The sequence below is a fragment of the Zootoca vivipara genome, chromosome 10 (genome assembly GCF_963506605.1).
Source record: "Zootoca vivipara chromosome 10, rZooViv1.1, whole genome shotgun sequence".
Lineage (NCBI taxonomy): Eukaryota > Metazoa > Chordata > Lepidosauria > Squamata > Lacertidae > Zootoca > Zootoca vivipara.
The window spans coordinates 314,472-334,959 of record NC_083285.1 but is presented as its reverse complement, the minus strand read 5'-3'; the positions used below and the strand labels follow the sequence as shown (position 1 = coordinate 334,959).

Below are 20,488 nucleotides of genomic sequence, written 5' to 3'. Positions count from 1 at the left end.
CCAAGTCTCCCGTTTTCCCCGGGAAACAACCCCCCCCCCCGTTTTTAAAGCCGTTTCCCACTGTCATCCCGAATGGCAAAATATCCCGTATTTCCCCCAGATTTCTTCCAGTGCCGCTCTGCCCATGTCTGGGCACCGGAAATTGGGCAGCGCCGGTCCGACATGTATAGAAGCGACTTCCGGTGCCGGCGCTGTGCCTGCACCGTGTTGTGATGGAGCAGGTTTTGTTAAAGGTGTGGGTGTACCTGCACGTTAAGATGGAGAAGGCACTTTTTGCGCGTTATCTTCTGTACTGCGTAGGATTAGAGAAACCGTGAGTTGGCAGGCCCGTGAAACTCGGCGGTGGGCATCACCGCTGCGGGTGAGAAAGAGTTGCTGCTGACAGCCAGCGTAGGCTGGAAGTGGGTCAGCGGATTCCGTGTGGATCCAGTCAGAATTGGCCTCCACGGACCCATTGTTAAAACCGTGTTTATGGGAGACAATCTTACTCGGCTACGAGTGATCGCCAAAGAAGAAGAAGACGTAAGGCGGCGGAATTAGAGTATCTGGGTCTGCGGCGGGGGGCGATGGCGGGGTGGAGCTCGGCTTGCCCGTTGGCTGGGTGCCAGCTGCTGAGCGCCCCTTGAGCGCCGAGGTCCCTTCGCGTCCCCATCGAGCTGCGCCCCCCGTCCGACCCCGAGCTGGCCAAAAGCGTTCAAGCTTCCTCGCAGCGCGTCGCACGGCTGAGCGGAAGAGGCGTCCTCGGCTCCCTTCATCCTGTCGTGTAACCGCAGAAGGGGAAAGGGACCCCCGCAGGCCCAGCGCCACCCAGCCTTTCGCCCGACGGGGGCTCGAGAGCTTCGTGCGCGCTCCGCCGACCGAGCTGCCCGCCCCCGAGGCGTCCTTCCCCTCCGAGGAGCCGAGGAAGGGCGCCGAGGTGGGCCAGCTGCCCCTGCCGGCCGCCCTTCCTCGCCTCTCCCTCAGCGCGGAGACCCGAGCATAGCTGTCAAGTTTTCCCTTTTCTCGTGAGGAAGCCTCCTTAGCGAAAGGGAATTTCCCTTTAAAAAAAGGGAGCACTTGACAGCTATGGACCCGAGGCTCCCGGGGGCGGCGGGTGGGGGGCCGGTCGCAGCAGCAGGGGCCGCTTGGTTGGGAAGCTTTTCGGAGCGCCGCCGCCGCCGCGGTCCGAGCGCCATGAGCCGAGGCCTTTCTACTCGAAGCTCTTCTCGCTCCGGCGCCGAGGCCGCGATCTCGCGAGAAGAAGCCCGCTTCCCACACACGGAGGCGGCGCTGCGGCTGAGGAAACCCGCGCCCAGGTGCTCGCTCGCGCGGCGGCGGCGGGCTAGACGCTCCGCCCTCGGCCGCCTCCTCCTGCTTTGCCTCATGCCTGCTGCGGGGCAGGGGGCCGCGGCTGCCTCCGTAGCCCCGGACTAGCCGGGGGCGCTCGCCATGGCAGAGGCGGGCGCTGAGGAGATCGGCGGCAGCAGCAGCAGCAGCAGCCAAGGGCTGAGGGCAGCCGCGGTGGCCGGCGCAGGTGAGAGGAAGGGCGGCGGCGAGCGGGGAAGCGGGCGAGTCCTTCCTCAGAAAGAGCGGCGGGTTTCGCGTCTTTCGCCGGCGTTGTGAGGGGTAGGACTAGATGACCCTTGGGGTCCTTCCCGATTCTGTAGTTCTATGAAACGCCACCACCAGCGAGGTCAGCTGGATGTGGAGGGAGGCGGGAGGTGCGGTTTCCTCTCTTCTCCCGAGGCATTTAATTGATGGGTTGGTTGGTTTTAACATATCCTAACCAGGACAGCCGCCCACAGCGCAAAGGGGATTTGCTGGGAAAGAAAGCGCCGCAAGGCAATAGTAAGACTCGAAGCAACTTCGCCGAATTTCCCTTTTCCACCTTCACCCCCGAAACAAACGAAGACGCCCGAAGGATCGAAGAATAAGTGAAAGTGGGGTTGATGGGTGTGTAAGCGGGATGCGAAACTTCCTCCTCCTCCGCGCTTCGCTACGGCGACCTTTACTTCTCCTGCCCTACTTTGGCAAAATGTGCGTGATCTGGCTGCCGGAGTGGACACGTACATTTTAAATCTGTACGGCTGGTGTTCGTCGCGCAGAGAACAAAGTTGCTGCCAGCCTCCCTTTCTACTTCAATTTTCTCCAAATGACTTTTTTTTCTCTCGGAAAAAGCGGGGAATAGGAAGAGGAGGAGAAACCTGCAGCGATGATGCTTTAGGAATCCCCTCTGGAGCTTTTAAAATGTGTCCTGGTGGAACTCCAGTTTTCTGAAATAAGTGACTAGCCGTGACATCAGTTAGATACTTAAACTAATACTGTACTTGTTGTGTATTTTATGTTTGACAGAGAAGGTTAAAATCAGCCCCAATTTCGGTATGATTTCTACATTATTTAACTGAAATATTGGGATGCATTAAATGCTGTTAAATGCAGTCCAAGTGCATTTTTCTGTGAAGAGTTTATAGAATTATAGATATATGTAGATGGATAAATAGTTTTACCATTTGGCTGGAATTGTTCTGTAATCAGAGTTGCATATCCTTGGAGGTCCTGATTCTTGGTGTACAACATGCTGCAATTTTATCTACAGTTAATTTTAAAATATGTTTTTACTCATTAGCTTTTTAATAATTTTGTATGTGTCAAGATATTTTTTTGCCATGCTGTGGTACTTTAGGTTATGGATTATTTTTGTGTATATTAATATCCCTTGTTCTTTCAACCTGAGGGTCAAGTGATACGGTATATAGAACAATGTTAGTGTATAGCTTCCTTCTTAACACTTCAAAGTTGTCTGTTGCCAAAATTTAAATCTAGAAAGGTATATGCTAATTGTGTTCCAATTTGAGACGGTTTTCTGTTGTTGTCACTTCTGTTTTACTTCATACTAGAGAAGTAGCATATATAAGTTCTGTCTTCAAAAAGTAGGTCAAGTGCTATCTTGTTTCAAGGCTGGTATTTTCCTTGCTAAGGTTATGACTGAATTGTTTAATTTTCCAGTTTTCACCTATTAAGAAATAGTTATCAAAAAACTATAGGCCATGTTACTGATCTTCAGGAAAAAAACCAGCTCCTAAAGCAGTGATGGGCAACCTTTTGAGCTTGGTGTGTCAAAATTCGCCAAAAAACCGAGCATAACTCGGATGGTGTGTCACTTCAAGAGAAAAACCATAATTTCACAATATTTATAGTTTAAATAACAAAAATGTATAATTGTAATATATAACTGTATTTAATAAACCAAAAACTAATTATTTAACCAAACAAAACCAAAAAACCTTTATTTATCACAAAGTGCCCAGAGTTGTTGAGCTTTTTGGGGGAGCTGCTAACCAGAAGTTTTGGAGGTTTTTTTTGGAGGGGTGCAAAAGTTGCTTTGCTTTTTGGGGGGATGCCCCAAAGCTGCTGTGCTTTTTTGGGGGGAAAGAGAACAGAAATAAATGATGAATAATATCTTCGCAGGAACTAACACGCAGCACCGACATAGTCTGCCAAACTGCAAAAAAAACCAGCACAGAACGGGTTAAAAAACGCACGCTGTTACACCCAATCATAGTCTGCCAAAGCACCAGAAAAACAGCACAGAAAGGGTTAAAAACCCAATCTCTGGCTACCAGCAGCAGCAACAACAAAAAAGGATCCGGGTTTTAACAGCGGAGACAAGCTGTAGCGTGAGGAGCGGGAGAACAAATGGGGGAAGAACAGCGCGAATGGACCAATAGGGCGCGTGCCAGCATTGAGGGCTCTGTGTGTCACGTTTGACACGCATGTCATAGGTTCACCATCACTGTCCTAAAGAGTACTGGATCTTTCTACACCCTCCTTTTCTGATGCTGAACTAAACAAGGTGTGTCTTCTTTTTCTTTGGTGATCACTTGTAGCGCAGGTGGCACTGTGGTCTAAACCATTGAGCCTAGGGCTTGCCGATTGGAAGGTCGGTTCGAATCCCCGCAACGGGATAAGGTCCCGTTGCTTGGTTCCAGCTGCTGCCAACCTAGCAGTTCGAAAGCACGTCAAAGTGCAAGTAGATAAATAGGTACCACTCTGGCAGAAAGGTAAACAGCGTTTCCATGCGGTGCTCTGGTTCACCAGAAGTGGCTTAGTCATGCTGGCCACATGACCTGGAAGCTGTACGCCGGCTCCCTCGGCCAGTAAAGCGAGAACACTGTTCTTTGATTGCTATGAAAATTCAGGAGTGGAGAAACACAAGCAAGCTTCACACACAGACATGCATTTATGTGTGTGCACATGCTGTTCACCTTGTCATCGTTTTGCTCACTGCCTGCAGGGGCAGACTGGTAATATGGTGCCCTGAGTGAGGACATAATTTGCCCCTACCCCCACCATCCAAACATTCTTATTTTCAGAATAATTCCTAATGGTACAAGTTACAGGTAGGTAGCTGTGTTGGTCTGAGTCGAAACAAAATTAAAAAATTCCTTCAGTAGCACCTTAAAGACCAACTAAGTTTTTATTTTGGTATGAGCTTTAGTGTGCATGCACACTTCTTCAGATACCAATGGTACAGTTAGTTTTGTATGGATCTTCTCAGTAGGTACCCATATAGGTACACACACACACACACACACACACACACACACACACACACCATAGAATCAGAGTTGGAAGAGACCACAAGGGCCATCCAGTCCAACCCCCTGCCGAGCAGGAAACACCATCAAAGCATTCTTGACATATGGCTGTCAAGACACAGTACTCCAGGTGAGGCCTGACCAGACACAGTAGGACACAGTACTCCAGGTGAGGCCTGACCAGAGCAGAATACAGTGGTACTATTACTTCCCTTGATCTAGACGCTATACTCCTATTGATGCAGCCCAGAATTGCATTGGCTTTTTTAGCTGCTGCATCACACTGTTGACTCATGTCAAGTTTGTGGTCTACCAAGACTCCTAGATCCTTTTCACATGTACTGCTCTCAAGCCAGGTGTCACCCATCCTGTATTTGTGCCTTTCATTTTTTTTGCCCAAGTGTAGTACTTTACATTTCTCCTTGTTAAAATTCATCTTGTTTGCTTTGGCCCAGTTGTCTAATCTGTTAAGGTCATTCTGAAGTGTGATCCTGTCCTCTGGGGTGTTAGCCACCCCTCCCAATTTGGTGTCGTCTGCAAACTTGCTCAGGATTCACTCAAGCCCATCATCCAAGTCGTTTATAAAGATGTTGAATAAGACTGGGCCCAAGACAGAACCCTGTGGCACCCCACTAGTCACTACTCTCCAGGATGAAGAGGAGCCATTGATGAGCACCCTTTGGGTTCGGTCAGTCAGCCAGTTACAAATCCACTGAATGGTAGCATTGTCTAGGCCGCATTTTACCAGCTTCTTTACAAGAATATCATGGGGCACCTTGTCAAAGGCCTTGCTGAAATCAAGATAGGCTATATCCACAGCATTCCCTTCAACTACCAGGCTTGTAATTCTGTCAAAAAATGAGATCAGATTAGTCTGACATGACTTATTTTTCAGAAACCCATGCTGACTTTTAGTGATCACAGCATTCCTTTCTACGTGCTCACAGACCGTTTGCTTAATGATCTGCTCTAGAATCTTTCCTGGTATTGATGTCAGGCTGACTGGGCGGTAATTGTTTGGGTCCTCTCTTTTCCCCTTTTTGAAAATAGGGACAACATTTGCCCTCCTCCAGTCTGCTGGGACTTCGCCTGTTCTCCAGGAATTCTCAAAGATTATTGCCAGTGGTTCTGAAATCACCTCTGCCAGTTCTTTTAATACTCTTGGATGTAGTTCATCTGGCCCTGGAGACTTGAATACATCTAAATTAGCCAAGTATTCTTGTACTACCTCCTTACTTATTCTGGGCTGTGTTTCCCCTGCTGAATCATCTGCTCCATATTCTTCAGGTCGGGCATTGTTTTCTTTTTTTTGGAGAAGACTGAGGCAAAGAAGGTATTGAGGAGTTCTGCCCTTTCTCTGTCCCCTGTTTGCATTTCACCATCTTCTCCCCTAAGTGACCCCACTGTTTCCTTGTTCTTCCTTTTGCTACGGACATACCCATAAAAGCCCTTTTTGTTGCTTTTAACCTCTCTAGCAAGCCTGAGTTCATTCTGTGCTTTAGCTTTTCTGACTTTGTCTCTACACGTGCTGGCTATATGTTTGAATTCCTCTGTGGTGGTTTCCCCCTTTTCCCATTTTTGGTACATATCCCTTTTAAATCTTAACTCAGTTAAAAGTTCTTTAAATAGCCACCCTGGCTTCTTTAGGCACCTTCCATGTTTCCATCTCATTGGTATTGCCTGAAGTTGTGCTTTTAATATCTCCCTTTTTAACAAACTCCCAACCATCATGAACTCCCTTCCCTTTTAGTATTACTGTCCTTGGGATTTCACCCAGCGTTTCTCTAAGTTTTCTGAAGTCAGCTTTCTTAAAGTCTAGGATTTGAGTCTTAGAATTATTGGTTGCTCCTTTCCGCTGTATAATAAACTCCAGAAGAGCATGGTCACTCCCACCTAATGATCCCGCCACTTCTACCCCACTAACCAGGTCATCGCTATTGGTTAGGACCAGATCTAAAATGGCTGATCCTCTTGTTGCTTCTCCCACTTTTTGGACAATGAAATTGTCTGCAAGGCCAGTGAGGAATCTGTTCGACCTTATGCTCTTGGCTGAGTTTGACATCCAACAAATATCAGGATAGTTGAAATCCCCCATTACTACTATCTCACTTCCTTTGGAATGCTTGGCCATCTGTTCCAGGAAGGCATCATCTGTGTCCTCAGTTTGGCTTGGGGATCTATAGTAAACTCCCACAATGAGATCACTGTTATTTTTCTCTCCCTTAATTTTGACCCAGATACACTCAACTTGGCTTTGAAGTTTTAAATCCTGGATCTATTCACAGGTATACACATCCCTGACATATAATGCTACTCCTCCTCCTTTCCTGTTTGGTCTATTTCTCTGAAATAGATTGTATCCCTCTATTACTACATTCCAATCATGAGACTCATCCCACCAGGTTTCAGTGATGCCTATTATGTCGTATTTAGTTTGCTGTACCAAGAGCTCAAGTTCATCTTGTTTATTTCCCATGCTCTGTGCATTAGTATACAGACATTGAAGACCATTGATCATTCCCCCATGTCTCTTATTTAAGGATATTTTCCTCCCGCCACTAGGTCTGCATGCTGCTTGCTCCATTTGGTCATTGACATTTGGATGATCAAGGACATGTTCAAGGACATATGTTGCTGTTGTTGTTGTTGTTACTATTTTGTGTGCCCTCTTGGTTCACACCATTGGTGGGAGAACTGCCTGCATTGCCCTAAATCTGGTGTAGCTGCCTGCCTTGGGCCAGTTACTATCAGCTGGACCAATCTCTTATGGCTGCTGTGAAGATATAGAAGGTGGCTACAAAAGGGGACTTCTTTCTTGTTTTATAGACATCAGTTTTTGCTTCCTTTAGTCAAACTGATTGTACTCTAAAGAGACATTCCTCCCCTGTCCCCAAATTAGTACACCTCCAAGGCTTCAACCAGTCTTAATCTGGCATATTTATTAGGTGTTTCGATGCAAAACCCCAATTGTATGCAAGTGAGTTCACTCCCAGCTTGGTATAGCATGCCCAAGGGTATAGCATCACCATAAACCCTTTCTCTGGGACCTCCTCACAAGAAAACCTAGGCTGCAAACTTCTACCCACTTACCTGGGAGTAAGACTCATTAAACACCTATACTTTATTCTGAATAGACATGTACTATACTGTACTGAGAGTTAACGATACAGAATTATTATTATTTTTTTAAAAAAATGCCTGGAGTTTAGAAGACGTGCCTTAGCCCCTTTGCAGAGTTTTCAGTTTGCATGTGCTTTTTCTTTTTCTTTGCAAGGGTGGAAGATTCTTTGGCACTCACCCACATTTACCGTACTCTGTAGTGGAATTAGCAGATAATAATTTAAAGGGAGTACCTGATCTCAAATGGAGATTACAAGGTTGGGTAAAAACACTGAAAGAAGGAAGCAGCCAGTCTGGTTTCTCTCACAATAATCATTTAGAAGGTTAAGACATGTCTACATAGCAGTTAACGCCAAAGTTTAGGGACATTGCCATTCAAATGGTGTGTGTGTGCCACATCATGTGATTGATTTTGAGGGGTGGGGCTTATCCCCCCCCCATATTTTTTATTCAATACATGTGTACCCTTTGTACCTCCTTCTTGACACCCCTGCCTGGACACAGATTAATATTCTTAATTTGCGTGATTTGATAACATTTGTTTATTGGACGTGTTGTAATCTTGAAAAAACTAAGTGTGGAAATTTAGTAACAATGAATTTATAAATGATCCTGTGGTATGGGAGAAATACTTGAATTATGTGCAATAACAGCTATGTGTAGAACAAGGGTTGCTTATATATAATATTAGCCACAAATGGCTACCAGTTTGTATATTTGTAGGATTTTACTGTATTTTGAAACTATTGGTTTTGTTTTGTCATTTTGGAAATTTATCTAGATAAAATAAAAATCATAACAGCAGTTTAAAGATAGCAGCCACATGATCCATATAATCGGTTCTGGATTGGGTGTAATGGTAAACCATAGTTTATTTTCATGGGCATGGGCTGAAAGCTTGTGCACTCCCCCTTCTGAAGCAGCTGCAAGGAGGGCAGTAGAAATCCAATTCCATTTGAAACTAACTTCAGTTTTCCCCCAAACTAGGGCAGAATGTTTAAACCAGTGTTTCTCAAATTTTAGGCTCCAGCTGTTGCTGGACTACAACTCCTATCACCCCTAGCTAGCAGGACCAGTCAGGGATTTTGGGAGTTGTAGTCCAACAACAGCTGGATACCCAAGTTTGAGAAACACTGGTTTAAACTACAGTTTGTCCAAACAAGCCTAGATATTTTAACTGTGTTTTCTGATTCTGGTTTGTTTGAACAAACCATTGTTTCAACTGGCTGCAGGTCCGGGTTATGAGACAGCAACGAATTAGAAGTAGAACAAAAATTAGAATTAGGAAGTACCTATTTCTGATCTTCTTGCATTTGTGCTGCAGGAGCAGAGGATAGGAGGAGGCAGCTTTTGCATGTAATGCTAAATTAAGATTTTTTTGTTATGGCCAAACTGCTCTGTCATCTACCTCCTAACACAATAAACTGCCAAAAGCTTTCCTAAAAACTAAACTTTCTTAAAACTGGACAATCAGACTTTGGCAGATTTCCTTGGGAAATGAGTTTTATTTACTCTAGAATCACCACAGAAAAAGCTGCACTCTGCATTATAAAGTTAGGCTACAAACAGAAGGAAAGATGAGAGCCTGCAAGGTGTGGATAAGAATGTATGGGTAAAAAAAAATCCCATTAGCAATTCTGCAGAATGTTGTGATCTGTTGTAGATACAGCATGTAAAAAAATTGGGTCATTCAGGGATGCCTGGATTTGAGTCACAGTAATCTGTTTACTTTCCCTAAAACGGAAGCACAATTGGCTCTTATATTTACTGCAATATTCCAAGATTAAACACCTACAGCAGTGGGTGGTGAACCTTTTTGTTGCTTACCAGCTATTACAAGGGTGCTAGAAGGTGCTAGAAGGTATGTAAGGGACGTGGGTGGCGCTGTGGGTTAAACCACAGAGCCTAGGGCTTGCCGATTGGAAGGTCGGCGGTTCGAATCCCCGCGACGGCGTGAGCTCCCGTTGCTCGGTCCCACCTCCTGCCAGCCTAGCAGTTCGAAAGCACCTCAAAGTGCAAGTAGATAAATAGGTACCCGCTACAGCGGGAAGGTAAATGGTGTTTCCGTGTGCTGCTCTGGTTTGCCAGAAGCGGCTTTGTTATGCTGACCACATGACCTGGAAGCTGTACGTCTGCTCCCTCGGTCAATAACGCGAGATGAGTGCTGCAACACCAGAGTCGTTCCCGACTGGACCTAATGGTGCCACACCTTTAAAATACTCTCCTAAAGGAAGTCCACCCAGAGACTGCATTACTATCATTAAGGGCTCATCCACACTTTCGCTTGTCCTGTGCCTAGAAAGCATGGGTCCAAATGACTTTCTTTGTTTTCTAGGCACAGGTCCAAGCAGTTTTGCCTTTACCTCGCCACGTCCCCCTGAAAAACTGCTCTTCAGCACTAAATTGGAGCAAATGTCAATCCAGAGAAAACCCAATTGACATTTATTCATCAGCGGGTTTTCCCCAGGGAGTGTGTGGTGTGTGGATGAATCCTTAGTTACCAGGCAATCTGTTTTCCTAGGCTTAAGGGACTGTGAACATTCTTTAACTTAGTGAAGATTTGTTTTACCATATAGTTAAATTGGCTGGTGATGTTTTAGTTTCTTTTTAATTTCCTGTATTAGTTTGTATTTATTATTGTTGTTGTTATTTTATTATTTTAAGTTTTACTTCTTGCTTCTTACACCATGGTTAGCAGCTAGCCTAAGAGCATAAATCTTTGTTGACGGTGTGGGACATAAATTATGTAAATGGACAGATTGATTGACACAGAATTAAGAAGCATGTTTGTGATGGTGGAGCTCTTTTGTATCAAGGTAATTCACGGATTTAGGTCAGCAGTTTTTTTCATTTCTGTCTAGATTGATCAGAATACAGTACATACAAAATCACTCTGTCTCAACTTTGGCACTATTTTACTATTTGCAGATAATTTTCAGATGGAAGGAAACCAGTGTGTTGCCTCTGCAATCTCAAGCCTTATGACTCCTATAGCCCAGCCTGTCACTGCCAATTCAAGTAATACATTTGGGGTGGACTTTCCAAGAAAACGCAAAGGAAGTGATTCTGATAACCAGTAAGTGGGGGGGGGGTGTATTTTTGCCTCACTATAGTATAATAATACTGGATTTGTGTTAGACCTATAGTTGCTAGTGCGTGCGTACATGTTATGCATCTAACACATCCTTCTTAAGGTTTTTACCTCTTATCTGTTCTTTCCATGAATAGAATTTGATACTTCCCTGATATTTTGTAATAATAAAACAGGGCTGGAAATCAACAGTTGAAAACATTATAGGATTTAATTGGAGGGGATTACATATTTTAAAACAACAATAACAAATATTTAACCTAAAAACCATTAGATTTGGTACCAAGATTATCCTACTGAACGAAGCCTATCTGAAGGAGGGTATCAGAATTTCAGCTGTTTCAGGTAGCCTCCATGATATAATGAAATTTATTCCTACTTTCCATTTGTCTAGTGTAGATTCTTCTTGCCACAGATGGTTTCAGTGAGTTAACACTGAAAGTTTTTATGTACATCTTTATCTTTTCCAACAATGGCATCTTATCTCATCAGATACATCATGCTGCTTCTTTTTGGACTTTCCATACAGTTATTGAAAATCTGTTTCAGAACTACTAACTCATATCTGAGCTCTCCAAAGTGTTTTTCATAATACCTCTTCATAAGACTAAAAATTGAGATAATAACAAAAGTTTTTAAGCAGAGGTTGGATGGCCATCTGTAATGCATGCTTTATCTGAGATTCCTCCACTGCATGGGGTTGGACTAAATCAGGCGTCGGCAATGTTTTTCGGCCGTGGGCCAGATCATTCCCACGGACAATTGTCCGTGGGCTGGACATGCACTGGACATGCGCAGAAGTGATTTCCGGTGCCCGCGCTGCCCATCTCCAAAATGTCCTCAGCACTAGAAATCGCTTCTGCCCATGTCCGGAAGCCGAAAATCACGTCTCGACATGCGCAGAAGCGATTTCCGGTGCCTGTGCTGCCCATCTCCAAAATGTCCTCAGCACTAGAAATCGCTTCTGAGCATGTCCGGAAGCCGAAAATGGCGTCTGGACATGCGCTGAAGCGATTTCCGGCACCGTGCTGCCCATGTCCAAAATGTATGTAGCGCCAGAAATTGCGTCTGAGGCTGCGCAGACACAATTTCTGGTGCCACTTGGTGAGTCGCCGCGCTTCACCAGTTTAGTGCAGCACGTGGGGGACTTGCTGAGCAGGCGGTCCGTGGGCCAGATGCCGTGTTTCCCCTATTTTAAGACACCGTCTTATAATTTTTTTCCCTCAAAAAAAAAACACAGGGTGGCTTATTTGGGGGGGGGGTGTCTTATTTTTATTACGTCAGTATGGTACGGTACAGCATTCTACATTTATTCAATTATAATTAAGTCGTCTTCTTCTGGAACATACAGCAATCTACATTTATTCAGCAGATTTTAAAAAATCCTCCCACCTCCAGCCAACAAACGGCAGTGGCTGGGCAAGGAGGAGGAGGGAGGCGATCCTTGGGGCAAAGCTAATAAACTGGAGGAGGGAGGGAAGAAGGGAAGCTTCAAAAGCGCCAAGTTCCCAACAGGGGTTCCTTCTTACCGTACCTGTATTTATCTCCTTGCGTGCGACGTGTTCTTATGTGTCCCAGGTCTCTGCTGTAAGAAGAGTAAGGAAACCTCAACATGATTTTCTATTGTAATTGTTTTTCATTCTTGATTTTCATGTTTCCTAAATAGTTTAAATTCTCTTTTCTCTAGGTATGCCTGTGATACTGATGATCTCCAGAACAGGTATAATGCCTTAACAAACTAACAAGCAAATAGATAAATACAGTACTGTACTTTTGAATACCATGCTCAGAAGAGTTAAAGTGGTGGTTAAATGTACCGGTATATTTGTGTTTCTACAAATTCAAAATGCTCTTCAAGATCACTTAAAGACTAAAATGTATAGTGTAGTTAAGTAAAACAGTGTCTCTGCTTCAGATAAAATGGCTAGTATTCCTTGTTTGGCTAGTAGAGTTACGCTGAATTTGAGAACTGAGTAGACTGCTGAACTCCTCTATTTACAGGGCATAAAGTAATACCTGAGTGAGTGGAAGATCCCACAGAGACTGGCATATCCCTAGTTCTCGTGCATGTGTACTGGTTAGTGCAGGCTTTAATTTGTTTGCTTGAGGGGTCATGGTAGTTTTAAGAAGATAAAGTCTTAACTTTCATTTGTTAGTGTTAAGTTTTGATTTAATCCTAGATCGTGTTCAGGTGTGTGTATACATACATATATACTTCTGTAATTAACATTTGAAAAAAATATGTCAAAAACTATAAATAAGAGGTTTTGACAGTCATTTATTTATCCCCCATGAATATTCAGCCCCTACTTATATTTGTACATTAATATTTTCTCCCATCTCTAGTTATTAATTGCAGAAATCAGTATGGTTCTTTCTGCGTTCTCTTGCTGTTCATATAATAACTTTGCAACATGTTCATATGGAGTTCAGCTTGTACTGGTTTTTATTAAGTACCACTGCACAAAATAGGTCTTCTGCATTCTTTTTAGGGAGGCTCATAGCCAAACAGAGAAACGAAGAAGAGACAAAATGAATAACCTCATAGAAGAACTATCTGCTATGATACCTCAGTGCAATCCAGCGGCCCGTAAAGTGGATAAACTCACAGTATTAAGGATGGCTGTGCAGCACTTAAAGTCATTGAAAAGTGAGTTAAGAATGATATAAAATATCCTCTTTTAAGTGTAAAAATGGTGTACTTCCACAAATATAAATACTACAGTGTCCTATGTAGGACAAATTGAGTGCCCAGCTAATGCTTTCTTTGATTGCAATATCTTTTGAACAAGCTGCCTCTCTGTAAGGCATGAAAAGTGTCCTGGCAAGTTATAATGTTGTACTGTACTGACATAGCAATCCTTGCTTTTATTGCTGTTGAAACAGCCCATTGGATTTGATGTTAAATTCAGAAGTTTTCCAATGCTTTAAGTATTTATGAAAACGGAACCTGAAAGATATTATTATTATTATTATTATTATTATTATTATTATTATCTGGCTGGGTTTCCCCAGTCACTCTGGGCGGCTCATAGCGTATATCGAAACATAAAAAACATCAAACATTAAAAACTTTCCTATACAGGGCTGCCTTCAGATGTCTTTTGAAAGTCAAATAAACCTACAACTTTGTGTGAAATCTCTTTATCTGCCTTTGGTCTCCTTTTAGAAATTAATTTATCATTTATCATTTTGCAGGTTCTTCTAATTCTTGCTCAAAAGTCCGCAACAAGCCTTTTTTTTTACAAGATGATGAACTTCAACACTTAATTCTTAAGGTAAGTAAAGAAAGGTCAGGAATTGAGTGTTATTTCAACAGTAATTGCTTCATACTGCATTATTAACTTTCTTTGCCTTTCTCCAAGACAACCTCAAGATGACTGATATTAATCAAATATAATACGACATTAAGCACTATTAAAGGCTACTTCCAGGTGGTTCAGGCTGCTGCCCCTCTCCTCATTCTACATGTAAACTAAAGAGGGCATGACAAGTTTTCTATCATTTCTACTGTCTCACAAACAAATCATTCTCCAAGATTGACTTCTTCAAATTGGATCTTTGTGGTGACAAAGGGAGGGACATACACACACCTGAACCAGACCAGAAATGGAACATCCTCTCTATTGGGTGGCAACACGAGAACAGGCCTTCTCTGCAGTGGCTCTCCGTTTATGGAATGCTCTCCCTAAGGAGGTTTACCTGGGGCCTTCATTATACACCTTTAGGTGCCAGGCAAAAATGTTCCTCTTTAACCTCTTTAACCAGGCCTCTAGTTGACTGACATTCAATGTCCTTTTAAAATGTGTTGGGGTGGGGGAGTTATTGAGTTGTTTTTTATTTATTTTCCTTTTGTGGTTTTATATTCTGATTTTATCCTGTGAACCACCCTGAGACTTGCAGTTATAGGGCAGTATCCAAATTCAATCAATCAACCAACCAACCAACCAACCAACCAATCAATCAATCAATACTGTACCTTTGAGAAGACACCAGATATGTCATCTGACTCCTGTATGGTATGCCACATCACATGTATTATTTATAGTCATCCCTTCAATTTCGTCAGTTGAATGTTGACCAAACCTCTCTGACAGAGGGAATGGAGACTTCCAATTCTGTCCCTGCCTAATGCTTCCCAGGTCCAGTCTTTGGAGAGAACAGAATATAGAATCCTGTATACCACAAAATATATAAATCCTCCCAGATATTGGTTTTAATGTATGTGCTCATTCTGATCCTGGTGAGTTTACCATATCAGTTGATTCATTGGTTGAATGCTTATTCTGAACCAGTGACACTTTCTTTTAACAGTGTTTTTTTTACTTAAGGTTCAGTAGAGACTTTAAGATAATGCTTCAAGTTCTGTTCTGGGGTTTGGTGCAGGTTCAAGTTCAGTTTGACTCCCTGCTTTAGGCAATCCTGAGTTGGATCCAAGGTTCTCTTCCTAAGATAGAAAGAACGTCCCTCTGACATTAAGATAGAAAGAATGTCCCTCTGACAATTGGGAGAGAAACTCTGGATCCAAGCTATAATGCTTTTAAAGATTAAAAGCCAGCATTTTGAATTGTGCTTAGAAACACACAAGGATCCAGGAAACATTGTTTTCTGCTGCTCCAGAGAAGCGGACACGGAGCAATGGATTCAAACTACAAGAAAGAAGATTCCACCTAAACATTAGGAAGAACTTCTTGACAGTAAGAGCTGTTCGGAAGTGGAATTTGCTACCAAGGAGTGTGGTGGAGTCTCCTTCTTTGGAGGTCTTTAAGCAGAGGCTTGACAGGCATATGTCAAGAATGCTTTGGTGGTGTTTCCTGCTTGGCAGGGGGTTGGACTGGATGGCCCTTGTGGTCTCTTCCAACTCTATGATTCTATGTTTTTAACAAACATAATATGTTCAAATCAATGCTGCAATCTTAAAATTATTAAAACTACTGTTGGCATAATTTATTTTTCTGTCTCCTGAGATGTTGTTTTTTCTGCCTACTGCCTATAAACGTGTGTTTGTGTGTGTGTGCTTTCTCTCTCTCTTAATTTACAGGCTGCTGATGGGTTCCTCTTTGTGGTTGGATGTGACAGAGGGAAAATCCTGTTTGTTTCAGAATCTGTTTTCAAGATCCTTAACTATGACCCAGTAGGTGACTTTGTGTACTAAATACTGTACTGAATGTAGACAGCATTCACAGCAAAATATTTAGGATAACAGTTTCTTTAAGTAGCACCTTAAAGACCAACTAAGTTTTTATTTTGGTATGAGCTTTCGTGTGCATGCATGCACACGGAAGCTCATACCAAAATAAAAACTTAGTTGGTCTTTAAGGTGCTACTGAAGTTTCTTTAAGTATTACTAATTCCCTGATCTGGTTCCAAGTGCCAACGCTTCACCATCACACATGCGCTGCCATTTTTAGTTTCAGAGGTTTTTTTTGTAAGCTGCCCTGGAGACATGGAGGACAAAGCTATCAGCAGCTACTAAGCTACTAGCCACTGTGGCTTTGTTCTACCTCCACTGTCAGATGCTGTGTGCCTCAATACCAGTTTCTGGGAATTGCAGGTGGACAAAGTACTGTTGTGCGCCTGTCCTGCTTGCTGGCTTCCCTGGGGCATCTGGTTGCTAACTGAGGACATGGTGCTAGAGTAGATAAGCCATTGACCTGACTTGCAGGAGTTCTTCAATCACATGTGGCTGTTCCCCATTAGTGGCTGACAGTGAACAAGCTTCACCTGCATCTTATAATAGTTGCTGTTGGCACCATCACCTAGTTGTTTCCTCACCACTGAATTTAAGAATTGCATGATGTTACATAAATAATTTGCCAGCCAGTGCTCTCTGCTATAACGTGAAAATATCTGATATTGTTTAAATGCAGTTTTCTTTGAAAACAAACCCAAATGTTTGATTCAACAATCCATTATACAGTGGTGCCTCGCTTAATGAATGCCCTGCTTAACGAAATTTCCGCTTAACGAAAGGATTTTTCGAGCGGAGCTTGCCTCGCTAGACGAATGCGTTTTACGAAATATTCGTCTAGCGAATTGCGGTTTCCCATAGGAATGCATTGGAATTCAATTAATGCGTTCCTATGGGCAAAAAAAAATTCAAAAAAAATTCAATGCATTCCTATGGGATTCGCTAGATGAATTTTTCGCTATAAGAAAAGACCCGTGGAACGAATTAATTTCGTCTAGCGAGGCACCACTGTAGTATGACTGTGAATGTGTGACAACACACACACAAATATCTTGGCGCTTACAGTGGAGTACTTTTAAGTACTCAGTGTCCTTCAGTATACTTGTGTCTTTTTGTTTGTGAATGAGATTTGTAATGCACAGCTTATGAGGTAACAATGTTGTGTTCCATTAGACGAGTTTGATTGGGCAAAGTCTTTTTGACTATCTTCATCCAAAGGATGTTGCCAAAGTGAAGGAGCAACTTTCATCTTCTGATGCTTCTCCCAGAGAAAAGCTAATAGACAGCAAAAGTAAGTCTCCACCTAAAATTGCTTAGATGTCATGATTTAGCTGCATGTACATACAGTCAAACCTCTTCTTACATCGCCTCTGCTTGCGTCCATTTTGCCCAACATCCATGGCAAACCCGGAAGTAACCGGTGGGTTTGAGGCCGTTTGCACATGCGCAGGAGCGGGCAATCATCACCCATGCCTGTGCACAACGGTTCCTCTCCCAGCGACCCGTTTCAACCTCCAGACGGACCTCTGGAATGGATGATGGTCGCAGGTAGAGATTCCACTGTACTATATGTACATATAGCCATGTTCCTGTAGTTTTGATTTGTGTGAGCTAAATCATGAGTGCTTGATTGTACTTAATGTGGAAGACTTTAAGACAACTGAAAGTGCCCCAAGAAGCATGTTTTTTGATGTCAAGAAATAATTTTAGATATGTACCAAAATCAGTCATGTCATTTTTACCAGGCATGCTGGTTTATTGTGTGTGTGTTTAGTCAATAGAAAAAACTGGTGTAGTCTAGCATAGGATAAAATGCTTCACTACCAAGAATCACTGTATTTAAAAATGTTAAGTGCCATTCCTAATGTAATCAGATACAGTGGTCCCTCGACTTATGAATTACTCAACATCCAATGTTTTCAACTTACAAACGGGACAAATGGCTGCACGCTTACGAATTTTTCTACATCCGAACGGAAACCATTGGCAGTTTTAAATGCGGTTTCCTCGACTTACGAATTTTTCTTTTCCTATGGGAAACCGCTTTTTGACTTACAAACTTTTCGACCTACGAATGTGCATTCGGAACGGATTAAGTTCATAAGTCAAGGGACCACTGTACTGTTTCTATCATATACATTATGTAACTTGTAACTGGTATTTGTATGAGCATTCTCAGAAACCATTTTTTTAAAAATGTTCCTACCAAATTAGTGGTTAAAGCTATATGGAGTTCGAATTCAAACTTCAGTCATACTGTTTCATCATGCATAACATTGGTTGGGTTGTAAAATATATTGCTGCTTTCCCCTCTTGAGTTACTTAACCATATTTCTTCATTTTCATATTTTAATTCATCAAAGGTTTCTAATCTATATGTGCGAAAATTTCAGAAACAATATGAAAGTACGTTGGAAGCATGTTAAAGCTGAATAGTGTTTTTCTTTGACATGCCAAGTATTTTTGTGTGTTTTGTTCCTTTTTAAACTTTAAAAGCCGGTTTGCAAGTTCACACAGATTTTCAAGCTGGGTCATCATGTCGTCTGTATTCTGGTGCTCGCCGTTCATTTTTTTGTCGAATAAAGTGTATAAAAACCACAGTGAAAGAAGAAGATGAGTCCTTGCCAAACTCAAAGACAAAAGGTATTTCTAAATAAGTGAATAATATTTTATTTCAAGTGCTGTATGTGTTAAATCATAATGTGTTTGAATTATTATTGTATGATTTGATTTGTACACATTTAAATGGAAATTACTCCATTAAGTTTAATGGACTGACTTACAAGTACACATATGTTGGTTTGCACTGTAAGTGATGTAACATTGTAGCATCCATGTGAATAATATGTTTCTGGAAACATGGAATGGTTTCCTGAAAGGCACTGAATAGGAATTAAGTTACCAGAGCAAATATAGAGGTTTCTCAAAAGCTGTTAAGAAATTGGGGAAGCTCTGCAATTGCACAGTGTGTGCATGAATCATTCTTTTTTTATATGCCTGTAGAAATTTGCATACCCAGGACAATGACTATATTTTTAGTAGAATATTGTACAGCTGGTTTCCTTAAATTTAACTTTTTTTTTAATTGGTTTAATTATGAGACCACATACCTCATTTTAAAGAATGCAACTTCAACCTCAGCTTTTCCCCATTCTTACTTACTTGTGCAAATGTATTTCAGAATATGATCTTTTTAAAATGTTATAGCTGTGTTATTTATTTCACATGATTTGTGTTATTTATTTCACGTGATTTGTATACCACTTGATTCTAATAAAACCTCAAAGCTGCTTGCAAAAAGCTGTAAGAAGTGGACATCAGCATTCAAAATACCGAAAGCAATAGTCCATCTAAATTTATTACCCTCCTTACTTACTTAAACTTCATGTGTGTGGGATGAGTATTTCTGTGCTACATCTGTTGGCTTTATTAAAGAAGAAATGACTGTCACTAGAATCAGCATTGTATTTGGTGGCCCTATGCAAGGTCAGTAGGGGACTGACATTCGGCATTCATTTTATCACAAATGTAACATGGATAGTTTAGTAATAATTTCAGTAGGGTTTTGCCAACAGTTAGGATTGAACAGATAGTTTCTGCAAGATAGCCAATTCCACACATGCATGTCCTAAAAGGTAAAGGTAAAGGGACCCCTGACCATTAGGTCCAGTCGTGACCGACTCTGGGGTTGCACGCTCATCTCGCATTATTGGCCGAGGGAGACAGCGTACAGCTTCCAGGTCATGTGGCCAGCATGACAAAGCCGCTTCTGGCGAACCAGAGCAGCACATGGAAATGCTGTTTACCTTCCCGCTGTAGCGGTTCCTATTTATCTACTTGCATTTTGACAAAATGCAAGTAGAACTGCTAGGTTGGCAGGAGCTGGGACCAAGCAACGGGAGCTCACCCCGTCACAGGGATTCGAACCGCCGACCTTCTGATCAGCAAGCCCTAGGCTCAGTGGTTTAACCACAGCGCCACCTGGGTCCCTGCAACAACTTAGTGGTTCCACTGGGGATTAATTTAGTGGTTCCTAATGGGATTATGCTATGGTCCATGGGGTCACGAAGAGTCGGACACGACTAAACGACTAAACAACAACAACAATGGGATTAAATAATAATAAACGTTTCCGTGTGCTGCTCTGGTTCGCCAGAAGCGACTTTGTCATTGGCTCTCTCGGCCAATAAAGCGAGATGAGTGCCGCAACCCCAGAGTAGGTCACGACTGGACCTAATGGTCGGGGGTCCCTTTACCTTTACTTTACTGTATGATATATGATGTGCATGTTGCTGGACTGTAGCATTTAAAACTGCAGTTGTAGGGTTCATGTTTCAATGTTCCCCATTTTGTGGGGAGGAGAAACCTTTGCAATTATGCATTTATTTATCCAAATGAAAGATAAATAGAAATTCCTCTTTGTTCTGTTTCCTGATTTCCCCATATTTTTGTATCGGAGAGGGGGCCATTAAGCTTTTAATAGGCTCAAGCTAAAAGTCCCTTCTGCAG

The 20,488-nt window shown here is 42.6% G+C and overlaps 1 protein-coding gene across 5 annotated transcripts in view; it reads left to right on the top strand.

Moving 5' to 3' along the window:
• The first annotated feature begins 204 nt into the window (after positions 1-204).
• BMAL2 (basic helix-loop-helix ARNT like 2) overlaps positions 205-20,488 on the top strand; it is a 35,417-nt gene continuing 15,133 nt past the window's right edge. The window contains exons 1-9 of one of the 5 annotated variants that reach the window (XM_060279467.1): positions 230-522; positions 10,626-10,773; positions 12,476-12,508; positions 12,790-12,865; positions 13,281-13,438; positions 13,987-14,066; positions 15,830-15,922; positions 17,153-17,270; positions 18,476-18,622. In XM_060279467.1, coding sequence (XP_060135450.1) covers positions 13,321-13,438; positions 13,987-14,066; positions 15,830-15,922; positions 17,153-17,270; positions 18,476-18,622 — 556 coding nt within the window. In that variant the 5' untranslated portion in view covers positions 230-522; positions 10,626-10,773; positions 12,476-12,508; positions 12,790-12,865; positions 13,281-13,320. Of the gene's footprint in view, positions 523-1,206; positions 1,514-10,625; positions 10,774-12,475; positions 12,509-12,789; positions 12,866-13,280; positions 13,439-13,986; positions 14,067-15,829; positions 15,923-17,152; positions 17,271-18,475; positions 18,623-20,488 lie in introns of those variants that run through there. The other 4 variants (XM_060279466.1, XM_060279465.1, XM_060279464.1 and 1 more) reach the window with 4 other exon arrangements.